The sequence below is a fragment of the Salvelinus fontinalis genome, chromosome 42 (assembly GCF_029448725.1).
Source record: "Salvelinus fontinalis isolate EN_2023a chromosome 42, ASM2944872v1, whole genome shotgun sequence".
In the NCBI taxonomy this organism is placed as follows: domain Eukaryota; kingdom Metazoa; phylum Chordata; class Actinopteri; order Salmoniformes; family Salmonidae; genus Salvelinus; species Salvelinus fontinalis.
Genome location: NC_074706.1, coordinates 284,336 through 305,997, shown reverse-complemented (window position 1 = coordinate 305,997; position 21,662 = coordinate 284,336). Strand labels below are relative to the sequence as shown.

The 21,662-nt window shown below is 38.4% G+C and overlaps 1 protein-coding gene and 1 pseudogene across 1 annotated transcript; both read right to left on the bottom strand.

Annotated features, from left to right (window-relative positions):
* Positions 1-1,652: 1,652 nt before the first annotated feature.
* LOC129841033 (GTPase IMAP family member 7-like) lies at positions 1,653-16,532 on the bottom strand (annotated as a pseudogene).
* On the bottom strand, positions 16,347-20,062 carry LOC129841136 (fibronectin-like). The gene is made up of 6 exons (XM_055909262.1): positions 19,869-20,062; positions 18,603-18,900; positions 18,433-18,481; positions 17,981-18,247; positions 17,374-17,640; positions 16,347-17,109 (listed from the first exon to the last, which is right to left on the bottom strand). The coding sequence occupies exons 2-6, from the start codon at positions 18,684-18,686 to the stop codon at positions 16,793-16,795; spliced, it is 984 nt and encodes a 327-aa protein (XP_055765237.1). The 5' UTR covers positions 18,687-18,900; positions 19,869-20,062; the 3' UTR covers positions 16,347-16,792.
* Positions 20,063-21,662: the final 1,600 nt, after the last annotated feature.

Sequence of the window (21,662 nt, the reverse complement as noted above, 5' to 3'; positions counted from 1 at the left end):
AGGGTGAGATGAAGGGGGAGAGGGTGAGGGAGAGAGGGGATGAGGGGAGAACTTAAGGAAAGGGAAAGGGGGATATTGAAATGTGTCTTCCGCATTTAACCCAACTCCTCTGAATCAGACCAGAGAGGAGAATATGAGAAGGACAGTGAGATATGGTGAAGGTTGCTCACTACTACCACCAATACTACTTTCATCCCGTTTCACCATACTCATACTCAGAGTTTGTGTTCTTTCTACAGAGTTTGTCAGGATGATGTCTCTCTGACTCTCCTGGCCAGAAGACCATGACGACGTGACTTTAAGAGACTAGTAAACAACAAAACCTCCTCTGTTAGATGTTATGGACCAGTCCTCAGTATATTGTTGTACATGTAATTACAGTATTATTGATGTACAAATATTTCATGTTGTTTTTAGGGTATTTGTTGGTACTTATATGTATTGCTATAGCAACAATTCCTCCTAACACTGTATGTTTTTGCTGTAGAACTGTAACATTCTAATAATAATAATTGTTTTTGTAAAGTGCTTTTCATGTATTATGTTCAAAGTGCTACATTATGTTATCCGTTAAAGCAATGCTTTTGTATAGTTTCAGACAGTAGTTTTGAAAGTAGTGCTCAAGAGCCAAAACAGGTCCCTGAAAGTTGTGCACAATTGAGTATTATAGCATCCATTTTGTATGATATGTTAGGTCCTGCAGAATATTTTTACAATACCAGTCAAAAGTTTGGACACACGTACTCATTCAAGTTTTATTATTTAAAAAACACTATTTTCTACATTATAGAATAATATTGAAGACATCAACACTATGAAATAACACATATTGAATCATGATATTCTTATCAGCATTTTGTCATCCCTGTGACAGTTGGAATCACTCTTTTCTTCCTCTAGGTGGCGGCAGAGGACTTTTTGGAGCTGATAGGTCCTGAAATGTCAGAGATGTCAGACATGATAGGAGTGAAGGAGTGAAGGGATGATTTCTTTCAAAGAGGTACAGAAACCCAATATTCATTATATTATGTGTCTATGATATAAAGAGATTGGTCACAGAGATTAAAATACAGAACATATTTTCTCTCAACCTGCTCTTTCTACACCTTTCTCCCTCTCTCCTCATCTCTCTCTCTCCCTCCATCTGTCCCTTTACTTCACTCTATTTGTTCATATTTATTTTAGTTGATATAGCAACAATCACCAGCATTTTAACTAAATGTATTCAATAATTGCTTTTCTTATAAACTATTATTTTAAAAATACTATACATGATAAATCGTGTACATCTTTGTTTGATGTTTAGCAGATGAATTAAGATATATGTTACATGCATTTTTGTAAAAGAATGCTGAGATCTTTTTATGAAATCAACCAACCATCCAGTCAGAACAATGACTGACAGTAATGTTACAGATTCATAGCATTCATCTTGTTTTACTACTTCCCCCTCTCAGCCTCTTGAAACATCTCATTGGTGTAGTGGCTTGTTCTCCAGCAGTGAACAGGAACAGGCAAGGCAGAGACACTAAGTAAAGTCAGAACATTGACTGATATATGAATATATCAAATAATAAAGTCAAACAATTTGTACAATGTACAGCGCTGTTAACTATGGACTTTTTCATTGAGTCCTGCATCTATCTACTACTCTAGCTCCAATACTTCCCCCACACCGACTCGACCTTTGGTCCAACAACTGGTCCAGAAACTGCTTCAGTTATAGCACCAATCCAGCTCAAAGATGATGCATATGCTTCAGCTTGCTCTGTAGCTTCTCTTTCATGTTTTTCCTTCAGCTCCCCTTCTTCTTCCATTAGACGCTCTCCTTCCAACTTCTCCTTCAGTTCTTCCATCTCTTTGCGTCTTTTCTCTTTGTTCTCTCTCAGGATCCTGTTTATTTTCTTCAATCTTTCTGTCAGCTTCTTGTAACATCTCATTGGTGTAGTATCTTCCTCCATTTCTTTTCACCATCTTGTTAATCTTCTCAAGCAGCTTAATGACCTGAGAGGGATTCTGATCTCTGTTGTTGAAGACATGATATCCCCCATGACATTGTTTTATGAAATGTTGAAGATCTGGAGAATCATCCACATGGTCTTTAATTGACGTTCCCCTGAGACGATCTCCATGGGTAAATAGGACCATTGTTTAGTTTGCAGCCCGTTCTCCAAAGGTTGTCTGATTGATCTTCAGTATCTCCTTCTGCTCAGGTGTGAATCTACCCAGCTGGATCACAATCAGCAACACATGGGGACGAGGAGCAGACAGAAATATGCACTTTGATATCTTTCTCATTGCCTCCCCTTTGGTACAGTTGGTGTCAAACACACCTGGAGTCTTGATAACAGTGACCAATTGCCCATTCACCTCACCTTTGACCTTTATGCAGTCTGTCATATTTTTCCTTACACAATGTGAGAGGAAGAATGGACGGCATCACCCATGTTAGTAGGCTTTCATTTTGTTGAGGGAAAACTATTTTACTGAAACATTTCTCAAGATTAGTCAATTTTGCAGAGGTTCTCTTTCTCTATAAGTCAATACAATAAACTGCATTTTTAGTTTCACACTGCTTCTGGACTCCAACGACTAACATTTATGGTCTATAGACTATACACTTCAAGCAAATAAATGATAACTTAATGAATCAGTGGAAACATTTAAGAAACAAGGAGGCCTAGACTTTCAATTAATACACAGATTATTTAGACTAAACAAGGAGGCCTACACTTTCAGTTAATACTCACTGATTCTTTAGACTAAACAAGGAGGCCTACACTTTCAGTTAATACTCACTGATTCTTTAGACTAAACAAGGAGGCCTACACTTTCAGTTAATACTCACTGATTATTTATACTAAACAAGGAGGCCTACACTTTCAGTTAATACTCACTGATTATTTATACTAAACAAGGAGGCCTACACTTTCAGTTAATACTCACTGATTATTTATACTAAACAAGGAGGCCTACACTTTCAGTTAATACTCACTGATTATTTATACTAAACAAGGAGGCCTACACTTTCAATTAATACTCACTGATTCTTTAGACTAAACAAGGAGGCCTACACTTTCAGTTAATACTCACTGATTATTTATACTAAACAAGGAGGCCTACACTTTCAGTTAATACTCACTGATTATTTATACTAAACAAGGAGGCCTACACTTTCAATTAATACTCACTGATTCTTTAGACTAAACAAGGAGGCCTACACTTTCAGTTAATACTCACTGATTATTTATACTAAACAAGGAGGCCTACACTTTCAATTAATACTCACTGATTATTTATACTAAACAAGGAGGCCTACACTTTCAATTAATACTCACTGATTATTTAGACTAAACAAGGAGGCCTACACTTTCAGTTAATACTCACTGATTCTTTAGACTAAACAAGGAGGCCTACACTTTCAGTTAATACTCACTGATTATTTATACTAAACAAGGAGGCCTACACTTTCAGTTAATACTCACTGATTATTTATACTAAACAAGGAGGCCTACACTTTCAATTAATACTCACTGATTCTTTAGACTAAACAAGGAGGCCTACACTTTCAGTTAATACTCACTGATTATTTAGACTAAACAAGGAGGCCTACACTTTCAGTTAATACTCACTGATTATTTAGACTAAACAAGGAGGCCTACACTTTCAATTAGTACTCACTGAGTCTTTAGACTAAACAAGGAGGCCTACACTTTCAATTAATACACATATTATTTATACTAAACAAGGAGGCCTACACTTTCAATTAATACTCACTGATTATTTAGACTAAACAAGGAGGCCTACACTTTCAATTAGTACTCACTGAGTCTTTAGACTAAACAAGGAGGCCTACACTTTCAATTAGTACTCACTGATTCTTTAGACTAAACAAGGAGGCCTACACTTTCAATTAGTACTCACTGAGTCTTTAGACTAAACAAGGAGGCCTACACTTTCAATTAGTACTCACTGATTCTTTAGACTAAACAAGGAGGCCTACACTTTCAATTAGTACTCACTGATTCTTTAGACTAAACAAGGAGGCCTACACTTTCAATTAGTACTCACTGATTCTTTAGACTAAACAAGGAGGGGTTTGAAGTGGAACATTTCCACTAGTTCAGATTGTTCCACTTCCACCCCCAGTAGTAAATTGAGTAGCTTGCTGTCTATGATATGTGACAATTGGTACTAGTTTCCGATATTCGTTTTTGAAACAATTTTACGACAAGTCGGCAAGTGCAGGCCTTACTAGTGCAGATGGTTGTAGAGATGGGTTCACTCTGTTCCCCATTGTTCAGTACAGTAGAGACACTGATGGTGTACTGAGTACCAGGTCGTAGGTCAGAGAGTGTCTTGTGACAGTCGTCAGTGTATGCTGCCTGAGTTTCTGTTCTTGGGCTGCAGTAAGATATGAGGAACTGCTGAGGGTTTTGATCCGGTTCGAGAGTGTTGCTCTCCATCAAAAGTCTTGACAGTGGAAACAGAGTAAGAAACAATCTTTTCATTGAAAAAACTAAATGTTTATGTTGCAAAACAAGCAATGATAAAGCTTGTAGCATGAACTTGCATAAACAGTACTAGCAAATGCATAATCTTCTGTAATAAGTATATTCAGTTATCCACTCAATAAAATGAGGGGGAAATCAGCTACCTGTCGCCCAGCTTGTTTCATCCCATCATAGATGGTATCATGTCCTTTGTGTTTTGATACTGAACACAGACTGCAGATCAGCACCTGGTCTGTCCTGCAGAACACCTCCAGAGCTCTGTGGTGTTCCTGACAGAGTCTCTCCTCCAGGTGTCTAGTCATATCCACCACTGTGTGTCTCTTTAGTTTAGCTACTGTATAGTGCTGTCTGATGTGTGTCTCACAGTAGGACACACTGCAGGTCAGACAGAACTTCACAGCTTGGACCTCAGAGCAGATATCACAGACCACCTCTCCTGGCCTGGTGGGAATTGGAAATAACATTTAACCTAATCCATTCAGTTTAACCCAATCAGTACCACCATAACGCCGGCTTGATTTTGGACTACTAACCCCTTTTAAGCAACGTGTGTTTGAGCTACAGAATTCTGGGTTGTACCATTGGATTCTATGTATTCTGCATCTGTTGATACCAACCATTAGTCTGTGTGATTAACGGGGACTTAGGTAGAGCTGTCAGAATGGTTTGAGCTACAAACTATTAAAAGCTACATATGAAAAGATGAGACTCTCACACACATGTAACATGTTTGATGCTCACAAGCTACACAAGAGTTGTAGAAGGTAAGTGGTTCTTCTACATAGAAGATCATAGGAAATCCCAGGACATAGTGTCTATAATACTGTAATAAGCTCACAGTTGCTGTCACAAAGGAGTGACCATATTCCTGTAAAGCTTAGAGAGCATCTCATGTTAAATGCTGTTGAAGTTATATTGCTACAGGTTCATCTGCTTCACCTAAAGCTCATTCTGGTAGGAAGCTGCTCTAGACCCGTGCTAATAGTATCTGGATAATATGTGTGAAATCAAATGTTATTAGTCACATGCGCCGAATACAAGTGTAGACCTTACAGTGAAATTCTTACTTACAAGCCCTTACCATCAATGCAGTTAAAAAAATATGAATATGAATAAGAAATAAAAGTAACAAGTATTTAAAGAGCAGCAATAAAATAACAATAACGAGACTATATACAATGTGCTGGGGCACCGGTTAGTTGAGGTAATTGAGGTGATATGTACATGTAGGTAGAGTTATTAAAGTGACTATGCATAGATGATAACAGAGAGTAGCAGCGGCGTAAAGGGGGGGGGTGCAAAAAGTCTGGGTAGCAATTTGATTAGATGTTCAGGAGTCTTATGGCTTGGGGGTAGAAGATGTTTAGAAGCCTCTTGGACCTAGACTTGACGCTCGGGTACCACTTGCCGTGCGGCAGCAGAGAGAACAGTCTATGACTAGGGTGGCTGGAGTCTTTGACAATTTTTACGACCTTCCTCTGACACCGCCTGGTATAGAGGTCCTGGATGGCAGGAAGCTTGGCCCCAGTGATGTACTGTGCCGTATGCACTACCCTCTGTAGTGCCTTGCGGTCGGAGGCCGAGCAGTTGCAGCTGTAGAACCTTTTGAGGATCTGCGGACCCATGCCAAATCTTTTCAGTCTCCTGAGGGGGAATAGGTTTTGTCGTGCCCTCTTCACGACTGTCTTTGTGTGCTTGGACCATGTTAGTTTGTTGGTGATGTGGACAGCAAGGAACTTGAAGCTCTCAACCTGCTCCACTACAGCCCCATCGATGAGAATGGGGCCGTGCTCTGTCCTCCTTTTGTCTGTAGTCCACAATCATCTCCATTGTCTTGATCACATTGAGGGAGAGGTTGTTGTCCTGGCACCACATTGCCAGGTCTCTGACCTCCTCCCTATAGGCTGTCTCGTCGTTGATCAGGCTGTTGTGTCAGACACTGTTGTGTCATATGCCAACTTAATGATGGTGTTGGAGTCGTGCCTGGCCGTGCAGTCATGAGTGAACAGGGAGTACAGGAGGGGACTGAGTACGCACCTCTGAGGGGCCCCTCAGTTGAGGATCAGAGTGGCGGATGTGTTATTACCTACCCTTACCACCTGAGGGCAACCTGAGAGGAAGTCCAGGATCCAGTTACAGAGGGAGGTCTTTAGTCCCAGGGTCCTTAGCTTATTGATGAGCTTTGAGGGCACTACAGTGTTTCAGAAGGCTTCTATGTAGAATCCGTTTGGCCTTCCAAACAATCAAAGAACCCTTTCTTTCAAAAAATATTTGGGGTAGAACCCTATCCCACCACAAAGAACCCTTTTGAAACCCTTTTTATAAGAGTGTTTCTAAGTGTTAATAATAAATAATAATAATAACATGCATTAAATCATATGAAATATGTTGACTCACCCATAGAAGTATACCTAGATGCACATGTATCAACTCTGATGGTTTTCTTTTATTTTTGGTAATGGCTATGCTAATGTGGCGTCTACCTGAGGACAAGACACTTGGTATAGCCTGTAACTCACATCTCCCATGTACACTGAACAAAAATATAAATGCAACATGCAACAATTTCAACAATTTTACTGAGTTACAGTTCATATGAGAATTCAGTCAGTTGAAATAAATTCATTAGGCCCTAAACTATGGATATCACATGACTGGGCAAGGGCGCAGCCATGGTTGGGCCTGGGAGGGTTTAGGTCCACTCACTTGGCAGCCAGACCCACCCACTGGGGAGCCAGACCCAGCCAATCAGAATGAGTTTTCCCCACAAAAGGGCTTTATTACAAATATGAATACTCCTCAGCACCCTCCCCTACGACGATCCTGCAGGTGAAGAAGCCAGATGTGGAGTGGTTACACGTGGTCTGTGATTGTGAGGCTGGTTGGACGTACTGACAAATTCTCTAAAACAACATTGGAGGCAGTTTATGGTAGAGAAATTAACATTCAATTCTCTGGCAACAGCCTCTGGTGGACATTCCTGCAGTCAGCATGCCAAATGCACGCTCCTTCAAAACATGAGACAGCTATGGCATTGTGTTGTGTGACAAAACTGCACATTTTAGTGTGTAATTATCATGGTGTTTAATCAGCTTCTTGATATGCCACACCTGTCAGGTGGATGGATTATCTTGGCAAAGGAGAAATGCTCACTAACAGGGATGTAAACACATTTGTAGAAATGCTGAGGGTGGTGAAGCACCCCCTGCTAAATCAAAATTAAATAAATAAAAATAAAAGCCTTTATTACCCCTGTATGAGTGGACAAACATTCTCCTCAGATCAAATTTTCTTGAACACTGAGACACTTGTTGGCTATGAACCCAGCATGAAACGGCAGAGGTCTCCCATTCGTCGTTGTGTTGCCTTGCCTTAGTGTAGGTTGGAGCACAAAGACTGTAGCCATAGAGATAGATAGAGGACTGATCTTTATATCTGTGCCATCTTAGCGTTTGTGACATTGTGGGCAGCGCCACTGAAGCTACAACCCATAGAAATCCCCACCCAATTGACTACTTTAAAATAGTGGAAACCCTCAATGGCAATATCCATGCTATGTTGGTTAGAGTTGGTTAGAGCCTGTAAGTAAGCATTTCACTGTAAAGTCTACTACACCTGTTGTATTCGGCGAACGTGACAAATAAACTTTGATTTGATTTGATATGATTTAACTTCTTGACGCACGGATCCCTTTAGCGGGATCATTTTCATCAACAACCGCTGAATTGCAGAGCGCCAAATTCAAAAACATTGCTACAAATATTTATACTCATGTAATCACGTGCAATATAACAAAACACAGTTTAGCTTGTTGTTAATCCACCTGTCGTGTCAGATTTTGAAAATATGCTTTACATCGAAAGCAATCCAAGCGTTTGTGTGAGTTTATCGATCACTAGACAAAACATTAAGAACACCTAGCAGCACTGTAGATTGGTCACGAAAGTCAGAAATGCAATAAAATTAATCGCTTACCTTTGATCTTCGAATGTTTGCACTCACGAGACTCCCAGTTACACAATAAATGTTCCTGTTGTTCAATAAAGATTATTTTTATATAAAAAAAACTCAATTTGTTCGGCGCGTTATGTTCAGTATTCCACAGCCTTAGGCAGGTCATCAAGGCTTGACGAAAATTCCAAAAGTATCCGTAAAGTTCGTAGAAACATGTCAAACGTTTTTAATAATCAATCTTCAGGTTGTTTTTAACATAAACAATCGATAATATTTCAACCGGACTGTAAACTATTCAATACTGGAGAGAAAGAAAATGTCTAGCTACCGGTGTTGCGCGCATGAACTAATGGAAGGACATCGGCCATCCACTGACGCGATTTGATAAATCTCGCTCATTTTTCAGAATAAAAGCTTGAAACTATGTCTAAAGACTGTTCACCCTGAGGAAGCCACAGGAACAGGAATCTGGATTAAAAGCAAACTCTTTACCTGTGAATACAGATGCGGAGACATGGATAGCCAGGGGCTACATAACCCCATCGCCATTGACATAGTAATGTGTGTAACGTATGAACTGAGATCGCTGGTTAACTTGTGTCTCACCACATTGCTAACGGAGCTGAAAACGGAGCAGGGAGGGGGAGATGAGTGTGTGTTTTCTCTTACCAAATGCTGCCCGCAGCCAGTGAAGTACTTCTTCATCACAACTACCATTTATCAATCGCTCATTAAATAGTTAACCATGCTCAAAAGTAAATAGACATGTAGTCTGACAGTATGGGTAGGCTACAATATTGCTGTGTGATGAACATGACATCATTAAGCATTAAGGCCCGATGGGGTGTGATATAAGGCCAATATAATGTACCATGGATAAGGGCTGTTCTTAAACGCGACACAACGCTGAGTGCCCGGATATAGCCCTTAGCCGTGGTATATTGGCCATATACCACAAACCCCCGAGGTGCCTTATTGCTATTATAAACTGGTTGACAACATAATTAGAGCAGTAGAAAGTAATGTTTTGTCATACACCTGGTATACAGTCTGATATACCACGGCTGTCACCCAATCAGCATTCAGAGCCCGAACCACCCAGTTTATAATAGCCAATTAACCTCAGAGCTGGAACCAGCTAGTTTATAATCGCCAGTTTATCTCAGGCCTTATACCAAGGCTGAGATAGAAACACAATCATGTATTGATGAATGAAATATCAACAATTCATATTTTGCATATTAATGTGGGCTGTAGGCAGCATTTACTTTTAAATGATTCAATAAACAATCAATCTTTCAGTATAACGGTGTTGTACTTATACACCTATAACGTTGTTATACTTATACACCTATAACGGTGTTAAACTTATACACCTATAACGGTGTTGTACTTATACACCTATAACGGTGTTATACTTATACACCTATAACGGTGTTATACTTATACACCTATAACGGTGTTGTACTTATACACCTATAACGGTGTTGTACTTATACACCTATAACGGTGTTATACTTATACACCTATAACGGTGTTGTACTTATACACCTATAACGGTGTTGTACTTATACACCTATAACGGTGTTATACTTATACACCTATAACGGTGTTGTACTTATACACCTATAACGGTGTTGTACTTATACACCTATAACGGTGTTGTACTTATACACCTATAACGGTGTTGTACTTATACACCTATAACGGTGTTATACTTATACACCTATAACGGTGTTGTACTTATACACCTATAACGGTGTTGTACTTATACACCTATAACGGTGTTATACTTATACACCTATAACGGTGTTGTACTTATACACCTATAACGGTGTTGTACTTATACACCTATAACGGTGTTGTACTTATACACCTATAACGGTGTTGTACTTATACACCTATAACGGTGTTATACTTATACACCTATAACGGTGTTGTACTTATACACCTATAACGGTGTTGTACTTATACACCTATAACGGTGTTGTACTTATACACCTATAACGGTGTTGTACTTATACACCTATAACGGTGTTGTACTTATACACCTATAACGGTGTTGTACTTATACACCTATAACGGTGTTGTACTTATACACCTATAACGGTGTTGTACTTATACACCTATAACGGATGTATAAAGGGTGAAATAACAGCTCCGTCTGAAGGTTGCATTGCCAAATGCAAAAACATAACCCACTATGTGAATTCTCAAAAAGCTGTGCTTTATAAATAGTGACATAACGCATACTAACTAATGGCTAATGTATGTAAATACGCAACACAAGAACGCAGGTGAAGTTACATTTTGGGTGGTATAATTTTACATAATTGTGTAGTGCAAGTACACTGGACAACACATAGCTCATTGCGTTCTTGCGTTGTAAACTACTAATAATTCGTCTAATGCTTTCGTTGCAGAGCCAACAGGTTCCATTGGAGTCTCCGTTTGCTTTGATAAGGGGTCTCCAGCCCTCTCCTCTGGTCCCTGCATGAAGGCTCTGATGTCAACAACAGTTTGACATGATTGTCACAAACACTCTTATGTCGCACATTGTTTTACTCTCTATGGACTGAAATATATGTAAAAATCAAATGAAGATCAACAATAGAATAATTACCAGAGCATATTAATGTTCCTTGAATAGTTTCAAGTTGAATTGTCTACATGCACAGTATATCTTAACCTTTCACAATCTTTGCCATTCTCCCTGGCACCGTTTTGACGGTAGACTGAGGGTCACTTTCAATGACACGTTAACTGTTTGATCAACAACAGTAAAACATTGACTAATTACAAAATACGTTAGAAACGTATTAGAAACAATGAATAAGATGAAATACCTATCAGGAAGGTAAAGGTTTAGTGGTACATGTAACAATCACTTTAACAATCAACTACATATAGTTCATGTTAATGTCAAATTGTTTATACATATCTGAGAAGCCCACCCGGTGCCATTTCCTCTTGACCGACTAGATGGACTTTCCATGCCAGTTCTCTGCTAACATTGAGTGTAAACAGAGCTCTAGAAACTGTAGTGTATGAAATGTGTTCCTTTAAAACAGGTTGGGTTCATGAGACTTTGTACCACCATAAATGTTATCTGTTTTTCTCCTTCACTAATCCCACTCTGCTTCAGTCAATGGCATTTCCCCTCTAGGTGGCGGCAGAGTGACTTTGTGGAGCTGATGTTGGCAGAGACAGCAGACATGATAGAAGTGAAGGGATGCATTAAGATGTATGGAGTCAACATGACTGTTTCAATCTGTTGATAGTGTAGAATCCCCTAATATCAACATAAATTCACTTCTTTCTCTCAACATGCTCTTCCTCTCTTCTCTCACTCACTTTCCCACATTTGTTGTTGTATTTGTTCTTACTTATTTTCATTGCTATGGAAACAATCCCTAACAATGCTTCACGTATGTTTTAATTGCATAACGTACATTCTAATAAAACATTTATTTTTAAAGCACTTCTCATGCAGTTTGTTGATAGCCACACAATTATAAATGATTTTGTAATTATTGATCAGTATTTGAACAGAGAAAGGTCCATGGTATGAATGTATAATAGAAGGTAGATGTTGGGTATTCATCCTACCGTGTAGGTAAACTATTAGAATAAATATTTATTTTAACTTAAAATATGAACAAATATTTGTATATACAGCAGGGGTGGGCAACCTTTTTGGCTCGAGGGCCACATCGGGATCTTGAAATTCAACGGAGGGACGCATTTTTGGGGCGAGCAATTGTTTGTTAAAATCAATTTGCAGGGGCCTCCCGAGTGGCGCAGCGGTCTAAGGCACTGAATCGCAGTGCTTGAGGCATCACTACAGACCCAGGTTCGATCCCAGGCTATGTCACAGCTGGCCTTGACAGGGATACCCATGAGGCGGAGCACAATTGGCCCAGCATCGTCCGGGTTTAGTAGGCCGAGATTTCCTTGTCCCATAGCCACACCTGTGGCGGACAGGGCGCATGCATGCTGACACTGTCGCCAGGTGTACGGTGTTTCCTCCGACACAATGGTGTGGCTGGCTTCCGGGTTAAGCAGGCATTGTGTCAAGAAGCATTGTGTCAAGACTCACGGCTCTCGACCTTCGCCTCTCCCGAGTCCGTACGGGAGTTGCAGCGATGGGACAAGACTAACTACCAATTGGATACCACGAATTAAAAAAAAATCTGCGTCTCGGATTTAAGTCCCCGGCGGGCCGGATACGACCCGCAGGCTGTACCCCCCCCCCCCCCCCCCCCCATCTACAGTAGGAGGGAATTAAGTAAAATAAACTTAATGCCAATAAACAGTTTTTATTTTGAAAGTATTTCAATGTTAAGCATTATATCTTTGTTCATTTGATGATAAGTAGTACATAAATCATTTGATATGCATTGTTCTCCACAAAAGGAATGCTGAGATTTTTGATATATTAATTCTTTACATTTGACAAATAAACAACAAACAATCGAATAATTAACTTAAATAAATCCATCTTTTAACATACATGCAACTAAAGTAGCCATTAATGCATCTTAATGTTATAAGATGACTTAGATGTTCTCTTCTTACAAAAATACAAAAGCCTTTCACAATGTACAGTAGGTACGTGGGGCAAAAACGTATTTAGTCAGCCACCAATTGTGCAAGTTCTCCCACTTAAAAAGATGAGAGAGGCCTGTCATTTTCATCATAGGTACACTTCAACTATGACAGACAAAATGAGGGGAAAAAATCCAGAAAATCACATTGTAGGATTTTTAATGAATTTATTTGCAAATTATGGTAGAAAATAAGTATTTGGTCACCTACAAACAAGCAAGATTTCTGGCTCTCACAGACCTGTAACTTCTTCTTTAAGAGGCTCCTCTGTCCTCCACTCGTTACCTGTATTAATGGCACCTGTTTGAACTTATCAGTATAAAAGACACCTGTCCACAACCTCAAACAGTCATCTCCAAACTCCACTATGGCCATCAAGATGTTTATGGACATTGTATCCTCATATTTGTCTAACATTAAAACTGAAGACTATACCCCAAGTAAGCAGTTTAATTAAATTATATTATACTGTATATTGAAATTATAAAGCCAATGGATCTTGGTGACATTATATTGGAATTGCAAGATTTTAAATGTATTTCACAAGTTCATTGTTGAAGTGACTGGCTTGGCTTCTGACTTTTTGATGTGATGTCATCATTTATACTATGAGTTATTTATGGTTGTCATGTCTGAAATCTTTGAATGGTCAGTTCTATGTTTTGGTCAAGAAGAGTCATGTTGTAGTCTTTCACTTTACCGTAGGCTACCCTTAACCTAGGCCTAGTATAACGAAGGCTTGTTCAACAGCAATGCTTCGTGTCTTTTTCATCCTGGCAATTTGATTAATTATGTTTCACATGTATTTATTGTTGTTGACATTTTAAAAAACTGATTCATTTATTAAAATCAAACGAAAAGCAAGCAAACTTACTCGAATGATTCACCTTCCTGGGTTTATGGTGACAACGTCCATGGCACGCATGCAATGCAACTTCTGGAGATGTGTGAATGTGATCTGACATGTAAAATGGTTCCGATTATGTTCATAAAACATATTTGGGTGCAGTATAACGGTGAGTGGACATTCTCCCTTTCAGTTTATATTGGATCTTTGTCCAGCTACGGTTAAAAGTGTGGATGTGCGTAAAACCCTCCATAGTCTGTGTTGTTTTTAATATTATTCTCCCACGGGGAGAAATTATGGAGTTTGTGAGGTTACCATGAAGTTGTTACAATAAATAATAAAGTAATGACTCTTAACAAATGATGGAAATCATCAGTTTTTACCGCCAGCAAGAAACTGCTAGCCATTGGTTACTAGCTAACAGCTGAGAACTGCTAGCTAACAGCAGAGAACTGCTAGCTAAATGTCAAGCACAAAAATAAAATTTAGGAAGTACAGACCACAATAAATCGTCTGATAACCCTCTAGTGGTGAAAGTAAGAACTGCCGAAAATGCACAGTCAAAGACAATAATATTTATTCTGTCAAGGAAGTTTTTTTCTCTCGAAATAGAGGCATACTAAGACAAAATAAACGTGGAACAGTGTATAAATAACAGTGCAGGAAATGAAGAAATTGAAAAAAAATGCTGGAATGAAACAATTAACTACGCAAATGAGTAAAAGCTGTGTTCATTAAGGAAATAGACACCTGGCTCAAATAGAAGTCTGTCTCTAATAAGTGCCTGTTGTGTCCAGCGATTTAAACAAATAAACACCCAGGCTATTCAATTCAAGTTTTACAGTATAACACTATGTTACTGGGATAATAAAGCCATTCTGTTATCTAGATATAACACTATGTTACTGGGATAATAAAGCCATTCTGTTATCTAGATAAAACACTATGTTACTGGGATAATAAAGCCATTCTGTTATCTAGATATACCACTATGTTACTGTGTTATCTAGATATAACACTATGTTACTGGGATAATAAAGCCATTCTGTTATCTAGATATAACACTATGTTACTGGGATATTACAGCCATTCTGTTATCTAGATAAAACACTATGTTACTGTGTTATCTAGATATAACACTATGTTACTGGGATAATAAAGCCATTCTGTTATCTAGATATAACACTATGTTACTGGGATAATACAGCCATTCTGTTATCTAGATATAACTATGTTACTGGGATAATAAAGGCATTCTGTTATCTAGATATAACACTATGTTACTGGGATAATACAGCCATTCTGTTATCTAGATATAACTATGTTACTGGGATAATAAAGGCATTCTGTTATCTAGATATAACACTATGTTACTGGGATAATAAAGCCATTCTGTTATCTAGATATACCACTATGTTACTGTGTTATCTAGATATAACACTATGTTACTGGGATAATAAAGCCATTCTGTTATCTAGATATAACACTATGTTACTGGGATAATAAAGGCATTCTGTTATCTAGATTTAACTATGTTACTGGGATAATAAAGGCATTCTGTTATCTAGATAAAACACTATGTTACTGGGATAATACAGCCATTCTGCTATCTAGATATAACACTATGTTACTGGGATAATAAAGCCATTCTGTTATCTAGATATAACACTATGTTACTGGGATAATAAAGCCATTCTGTTATCTAGATATAACACTGCTCTTTGTTCTCTCTCAGGATCCTCTCATTCTTCTCTTTAAGCTCTTTCTCCCGGGCCTCTTGTTTCATTTTTTCTTTCTTCAGTTTCTCCTCCTCTCTGCGTATCTTCTCTTTATTCTCTCTCATGATCCTGTTCTTCTCCTCTTCAATCGCTCTCAGCCTTCTGGAACATCTCAGTGGTGTAATGGCGTCCTCCATTCATCTCAACCATCTTGTCTATCTTCTCAAGCAGCTCAGTGACCTGGGAGAAATTCCTATCATAGATGTTAAAGACATGATATCCCCCCTTGCATTGGGAAAGTAAACTGTTCAGACGTGGATTTCCAAGCAGGAAGTCTTCAATTGTTACATCATCATCATCAAGAAGGTCTCCATGTGTGAAGAGAACCATGGTGTATTTGGATGCTTCATCACCAAAGAATTTCCGAATCATCTCCAGAGTTCTCTGTTCCTCTTTAGTGAATCTTCCCAGCTGGATCACAACCAGGAACACATGGGGACCAGGAGCGGAGAGAGAGATGCACAGAGCAATCCTTCTCAGTCCCGCCTCATTGGACAATGTAGTACCAATCAACCCTGGGGTGTCAATAACAGTTACACTATGCCCATCCACCTTCCTTTGAACCTTGTTACAGTCTTTTGTTAGAGAAATAGAGGAAAACTTTGAGAAATCTTTCCTCCCCAGGATGGTGTTTCCTGATGCACTCTTCCCAGCTCCAGTCCTCCCCACCAGAACAATCCGGACCTTATGTTCTGTTAGATTAGAAGGACACTTGTTACCTTTGACATAACTTTAAGCTTTATGTTCTTCCTGTTAGCACATTGATAAACTGCCCTTTTCTGTAAAATAATGTTCAATCCACAAAGTGAACAGAAGGACGACATCACCCATGAAAGAAATCGAGCATCCTTGAGTCCTCAGAGTTCTATTGTAGTTTATGTTAGTGCTGTCCCATTCTTTCTTAAACGGAAACATCACACTCATTGTAGTAGTTTCCCTGCTTTTTCAGTTGAACACGGCTTCTTGGCTGCAACGACTAACATTTATGGTCAGCAGAATATAAACTTAATGCAAATTATGGTCGGTAGAATATAAACTTATAAACAAATGGATGACTTTATGAATAAGTGGAATTATTTATGAATCAAGGCCTACACTTTTAATACTTGACACCGGTTATAGTAGGGTACTTCCTTACTTGTGGTGAGGGCTGTTGACACCAGTTGACTTTGCTTTCCATTCTCCAGCACAGTGCAGACAGGGACTGAGTACTGAGTACCACATTGCAGGTCAGAGAGAGTGATGCTGTGTGAAGATGTGGTAGTGATGTGTGGTTTTGTCCCTGGACAGTGGTAGGAGATCTGGTAATGATGTTGGGTTTGGTTCAATCCTGGTGGCTGGTTCCAGCTAACAGCAGCTGATGTGGTGTCCACTGAGTCAACAGTCAGCTGGTCTGGAGCAGGAAGTACTAAGGGAAAATACATTATTTCCAGGGCTACAGTTTAACTCTACAAATATACTACAGGAGGAAAATATAGAATAAGTCCAGGGATAAACATGTCTGCAATTGCTTTTGATGTGGGAAGAAATAAGTTAAGACAGAAGTCACAACCAAAGTTGATGTGTAATGTAACAGCATGTCTGTTCTGGTTACTGGTAAAGAGATGATGAGCTGTAACAAGGTGAGGTAGATTAACACAGATGAACAGCAATAAGAAGGTAGATCTCTTACTAGTGCAGCTGGTTGTATAGACTGGTTCACTCTCTTCCCCATTGTTCAGCACAGTTGAGATGCTGACAGTGTACTGAGTACCAGGTTGCAGGTTTGAGAATGTTGTGTGGCAGTCTTTAGTATTCTCTGCATGGAGGTCTGTTCCTGGTCTACAGTAGGATATGAGGAAGCGTTGTGGGACTTCCTCCATTCCTTCAGCCTTGGACCAGTGGAGAGTGAAGGAGGTATCTTTCAAATGGTCTACCTTTAAATCTCTGGGTGGGACCACTGGAACATAAATCATGTTTTAACAAGATCCTTAACAATATCTCTCTTAAGACACAAAGTACGTCAGTACAACATGATTAAAACCAAACTCTGGGCTCCCGAATGGCAGAGTGGTCTAAGGCACTGCATCTCAGTGCTAGAGACGTCACTCCAGACATCCTGGTTCAATTCCAGGCTGTATCACAACCGGCCGTGATTGGGAGTCCCATAGGACGACCCACAATTGGCCCAGCGTCGTCCGGGTTTGGCCGGTGTAGGTCGTCATTGTAAATAAGAATTTGTTCTTAACTGACTTGCCTAGTTAAATAAAGGTTAAATCATTTTTGTTTTGTTTAAATACCTGTGAATAAAGATGCTGAGACCCATCTGCTTTGTCTGCCATCTTCTCCCTCTCTAGCCACACTGAAGTCGTACTTTTTACCAGGTTTGAGACTGCTTATTTTAAGATGATACACATTTTTCACTCTTGTTGAGCTTGTTTCACCATCACACCCCCAAGTCACTCTGAATGTCTGTGGTCCTGTCAGCCCCAGAGGAGAACTCCAGCTCAGAGACACAGAATCTAATGTCAGCAACAGGACCTGAAAGTCACCAGGAGGGGGCAGCACTGGTGAAGGAATAATGAGAGGAAAAAAACAGACTTTATTGACAAAATTACAAACACAAATGTGTACTATTCATTACCAGTAGTTAAGGGACAACAATTGATATCTTACTAAATGTATACTCTTAAATTAAGATTTAAATTAAAAAAAAGTTGTTTTGGTGTATTCTGTTTTCACATATACCTACCATCATCTGAGGTCAACGTTGTGTGTTGGTCTCCATCAAAACTCTTAGGCTGTGAAGAGTCAATAATTTCTATGAAACATGTTGTTTTGATCTTGACATATTAACCCCTCTTTATCCAACAAATACTGTAAATCAGGCAATGAAGAGAATGAAAACAAACCAGTAGTTACCGGTCTTCCAGATGTCTTTATCTTAAGAAGGGTGGTATCATGTCCTTTGTGGTTTGTCTCTGCACACTGACTGCAGATCAGCATCTGGTCTGTCCTGCAGAACACCTCCAGAGGACTGTAGTCATGTTGGCAGAGTCTCTCCTCCAGGTCTCCAGTCACCTCCACCAGTGTGTGTCTCTTTAGTTTAGGTATTGTATAGTGCTGTCTGATGTGGGTCTCACAGTAGGACACACTGCAGGTCAGACAGAACTTCACAGCTTGGACCTCAGAGCAGATATCACAGACCACCTCTCCTGGCCTGGATGGGAATTGGATATAACATTTATCAAATACATTGATCAAAAGAACCTGATCCATTCAGTTTAACACATAATGGCCTAATAATATAACACACGGTAACCTACCTATAACTGTCTGTTATCATGATAATATAACACATGGTAACCTACCTATAACTATCTGTTATCATGATAATATAACACATGGTAACCTACCTATAACTATCTGTTATCATGATAATATAACACATGGTAACCTTCCTATAACTATCTGTTATCATGATAATATAACACATGGTAACCTACCTATAACTATCAGTTATCATGATAATATAACACATGGTAACCTAACTATAACTATCTGTTATCATGATAATATAACACATGGTAACCTACCTATCTGTTATCATGATAATATAACACATGGTAACCTTCCTATAACTATCTGTTATCATGATAATATAACACATGGTAACCTACCTATCTGTTATCATGATAATATAACACATGGTAACTGTCAAGTTGTCTAGGTGTTATAATTATTTCAGCTCTGCCCAAACTTGAAAATGGCTTGCTCAACCCGTGAAGGATGCAAAGGGACAACTCAATTCCTTTCCAGTGTTTTATTATGGTTTTGATGCCATTTGTTGAATATGTTGAAACAGTTGATTTGTTGAATAGAGTAGTTGAATGACAGAGGAATAAGGAATAGGGAATAGGGAATAGGGAATAGGAATAGCAATAGGTTGATAACCTTAAACAGAGAATAAACATGCATTATTTTACACTAAACAATGCATGACACAGCAACAAAGCATGGCATTGAATAAAGTAAACATTTAAACAATTTAATCTAGCACTTCTAGCAATTACTTCTGCAGTCAGAAATATCCACAACAAAAGAAGTCACCACTCCTACCAGAGTTAAACATGTAAATTGTGCTAAGCACTGGATGCAACATAATAAATAATTCCAAACATTACATACCAGTTGAGTCTTTAGGGTTGAACAATGAGCTGTGTGTATGTTGAGGACCAAACATTTTATACCCATGCTTATCTGCCAGGTGCGCATGTAAAAGTAGTCCCTCCAGAAATCCTGGCTCAATTTTTTAGTTCCTCCCGTGTTTTTGGGTTATCTGCCCTCTTGAGGCCTGGAGTTCTTCAAAGGAAGAGCTGCCATTGTGCTGATGTTTTGAGTGTTCTGTTTTTTGACGCAACAGTAACCTTCCTATAACTATCTGTTATCATGATAATATAACACATGGTAACCTACCTATAACTGTCTGTTATCATGATAATATAACACATGGTAACCTACCTATAACTATCAGTTATCATGATAATATAACACATGGTAACCTACCTATAACTGTCTGTTATCATGATAATATAACACATGGTAACCTACCTATAACTGTCTGTTATCATGATAATATAACACATGGTAACCTACCTATAACTATCTGTTATCATGATAATATAACACATGGTAACCTACCTATAACTATCTGTTATCATGATAATATAACACATGGTAACCTACCTATAACTATCTGTTATCATGATAATATAACACATGGTAACCTACCTATAACTATCTGTTATCATGATAATATAACACATGGTAACCTACCTATAACTATCTGTTATCATGATAATATAACACATGGTAACCTACCTATAACTATCTGTTATCATGATAATATAACACATGGTAACCTACCTATAACTGTCTGTTATCATGATAATATAACACATGGTAACCTTCCTATAACTATCTGTTATCATGATAATATAACACATGGTAACCTTCCTATAACTATCTGTTATCATGATAATATAACACATGGTAACCTTCCTATAACTATCTGTTATCATGATAATATAACACATGGTAACCTACCTATCTGTTATCATGATAATATAACACATGGTAACCTACTGTACCTATAACTATCTGTTATCATGATAATATAACACATGGTAACCTACCTATAACTATCTGTTATCATGATAATATAACACATGGTAACCTACCTATAACTATCTGTTATCATGATAATATAACACATGGTAACCTACCTATAACTATCTGTTATCATGATAATATAACACATGGTAACCTACCTATAACTATCTGTTATCATGATAATATAACACATGGTAACCTACCTATAACTATCTGTTATCATGATAATACAACACATGGTAACCTACCTATAACTATCTGTTATCATGATAATATAACACATGGTAACCTACCTATAACTATCTGTTATCATGATAATATAACACATTGTAACCTACCTATAACTATCTGTTATCATGATCATATAACACATGGTAACCTACCTATAACTATCTGTTATCATGATAATATAACACATGGTAACCTACCTATAACTATCTGTTATCATGATAATATAACACATGGTAACCTACCTATAACTATCTGTTATCATGATAATATAACACATGGTAACCTACCTATAACTATCTGTTATCATGATAATATAACACATGGTAACCTACCTATAACTATCTGTTATCATGATAATATAACACATGGTAACCTACCTATAACTATCTGTTATCATGATAATATAACACATGGTAACCTACCTATAACTATCTGTTATCATGATAATATAACACATGGTAACCTACCTATAACTATCTGTTATCATGATAATATAACACATGGTAACCTACCTATAACTATCTGTTATCATGATAATATAACACATGGTAACCTACCTATAACTATCTGTTATCATGA

What these genes read in the sequence shown, in the direction of transcription:
- LOC129841136 (XM_055909262.1), bottom strand. Translation starts at nt 18,686, where the DNA reads ATGCTGATCTGCAGTCAGTGTGCAGAGACAAACCACAAAGGACATGAT. An exon ending in TAAAGACATCTGGAAGACCG is followed by an intron (nt 18,482 to 18,602) that starts GTAACTACTGGT and finishes GACTCTTCACAG; the next exon opens with CCTAAGAGTTTTGATGGAGA. An exon ending in CTATACAACCAGCTGCACTA is followed by an intron (nt 17,110 to 17,373) that starts GTAAGAGATCTA and finishes ATTTTCCCTTAG; the next exon opens with TACTTCCTGCTCCAGACCAG.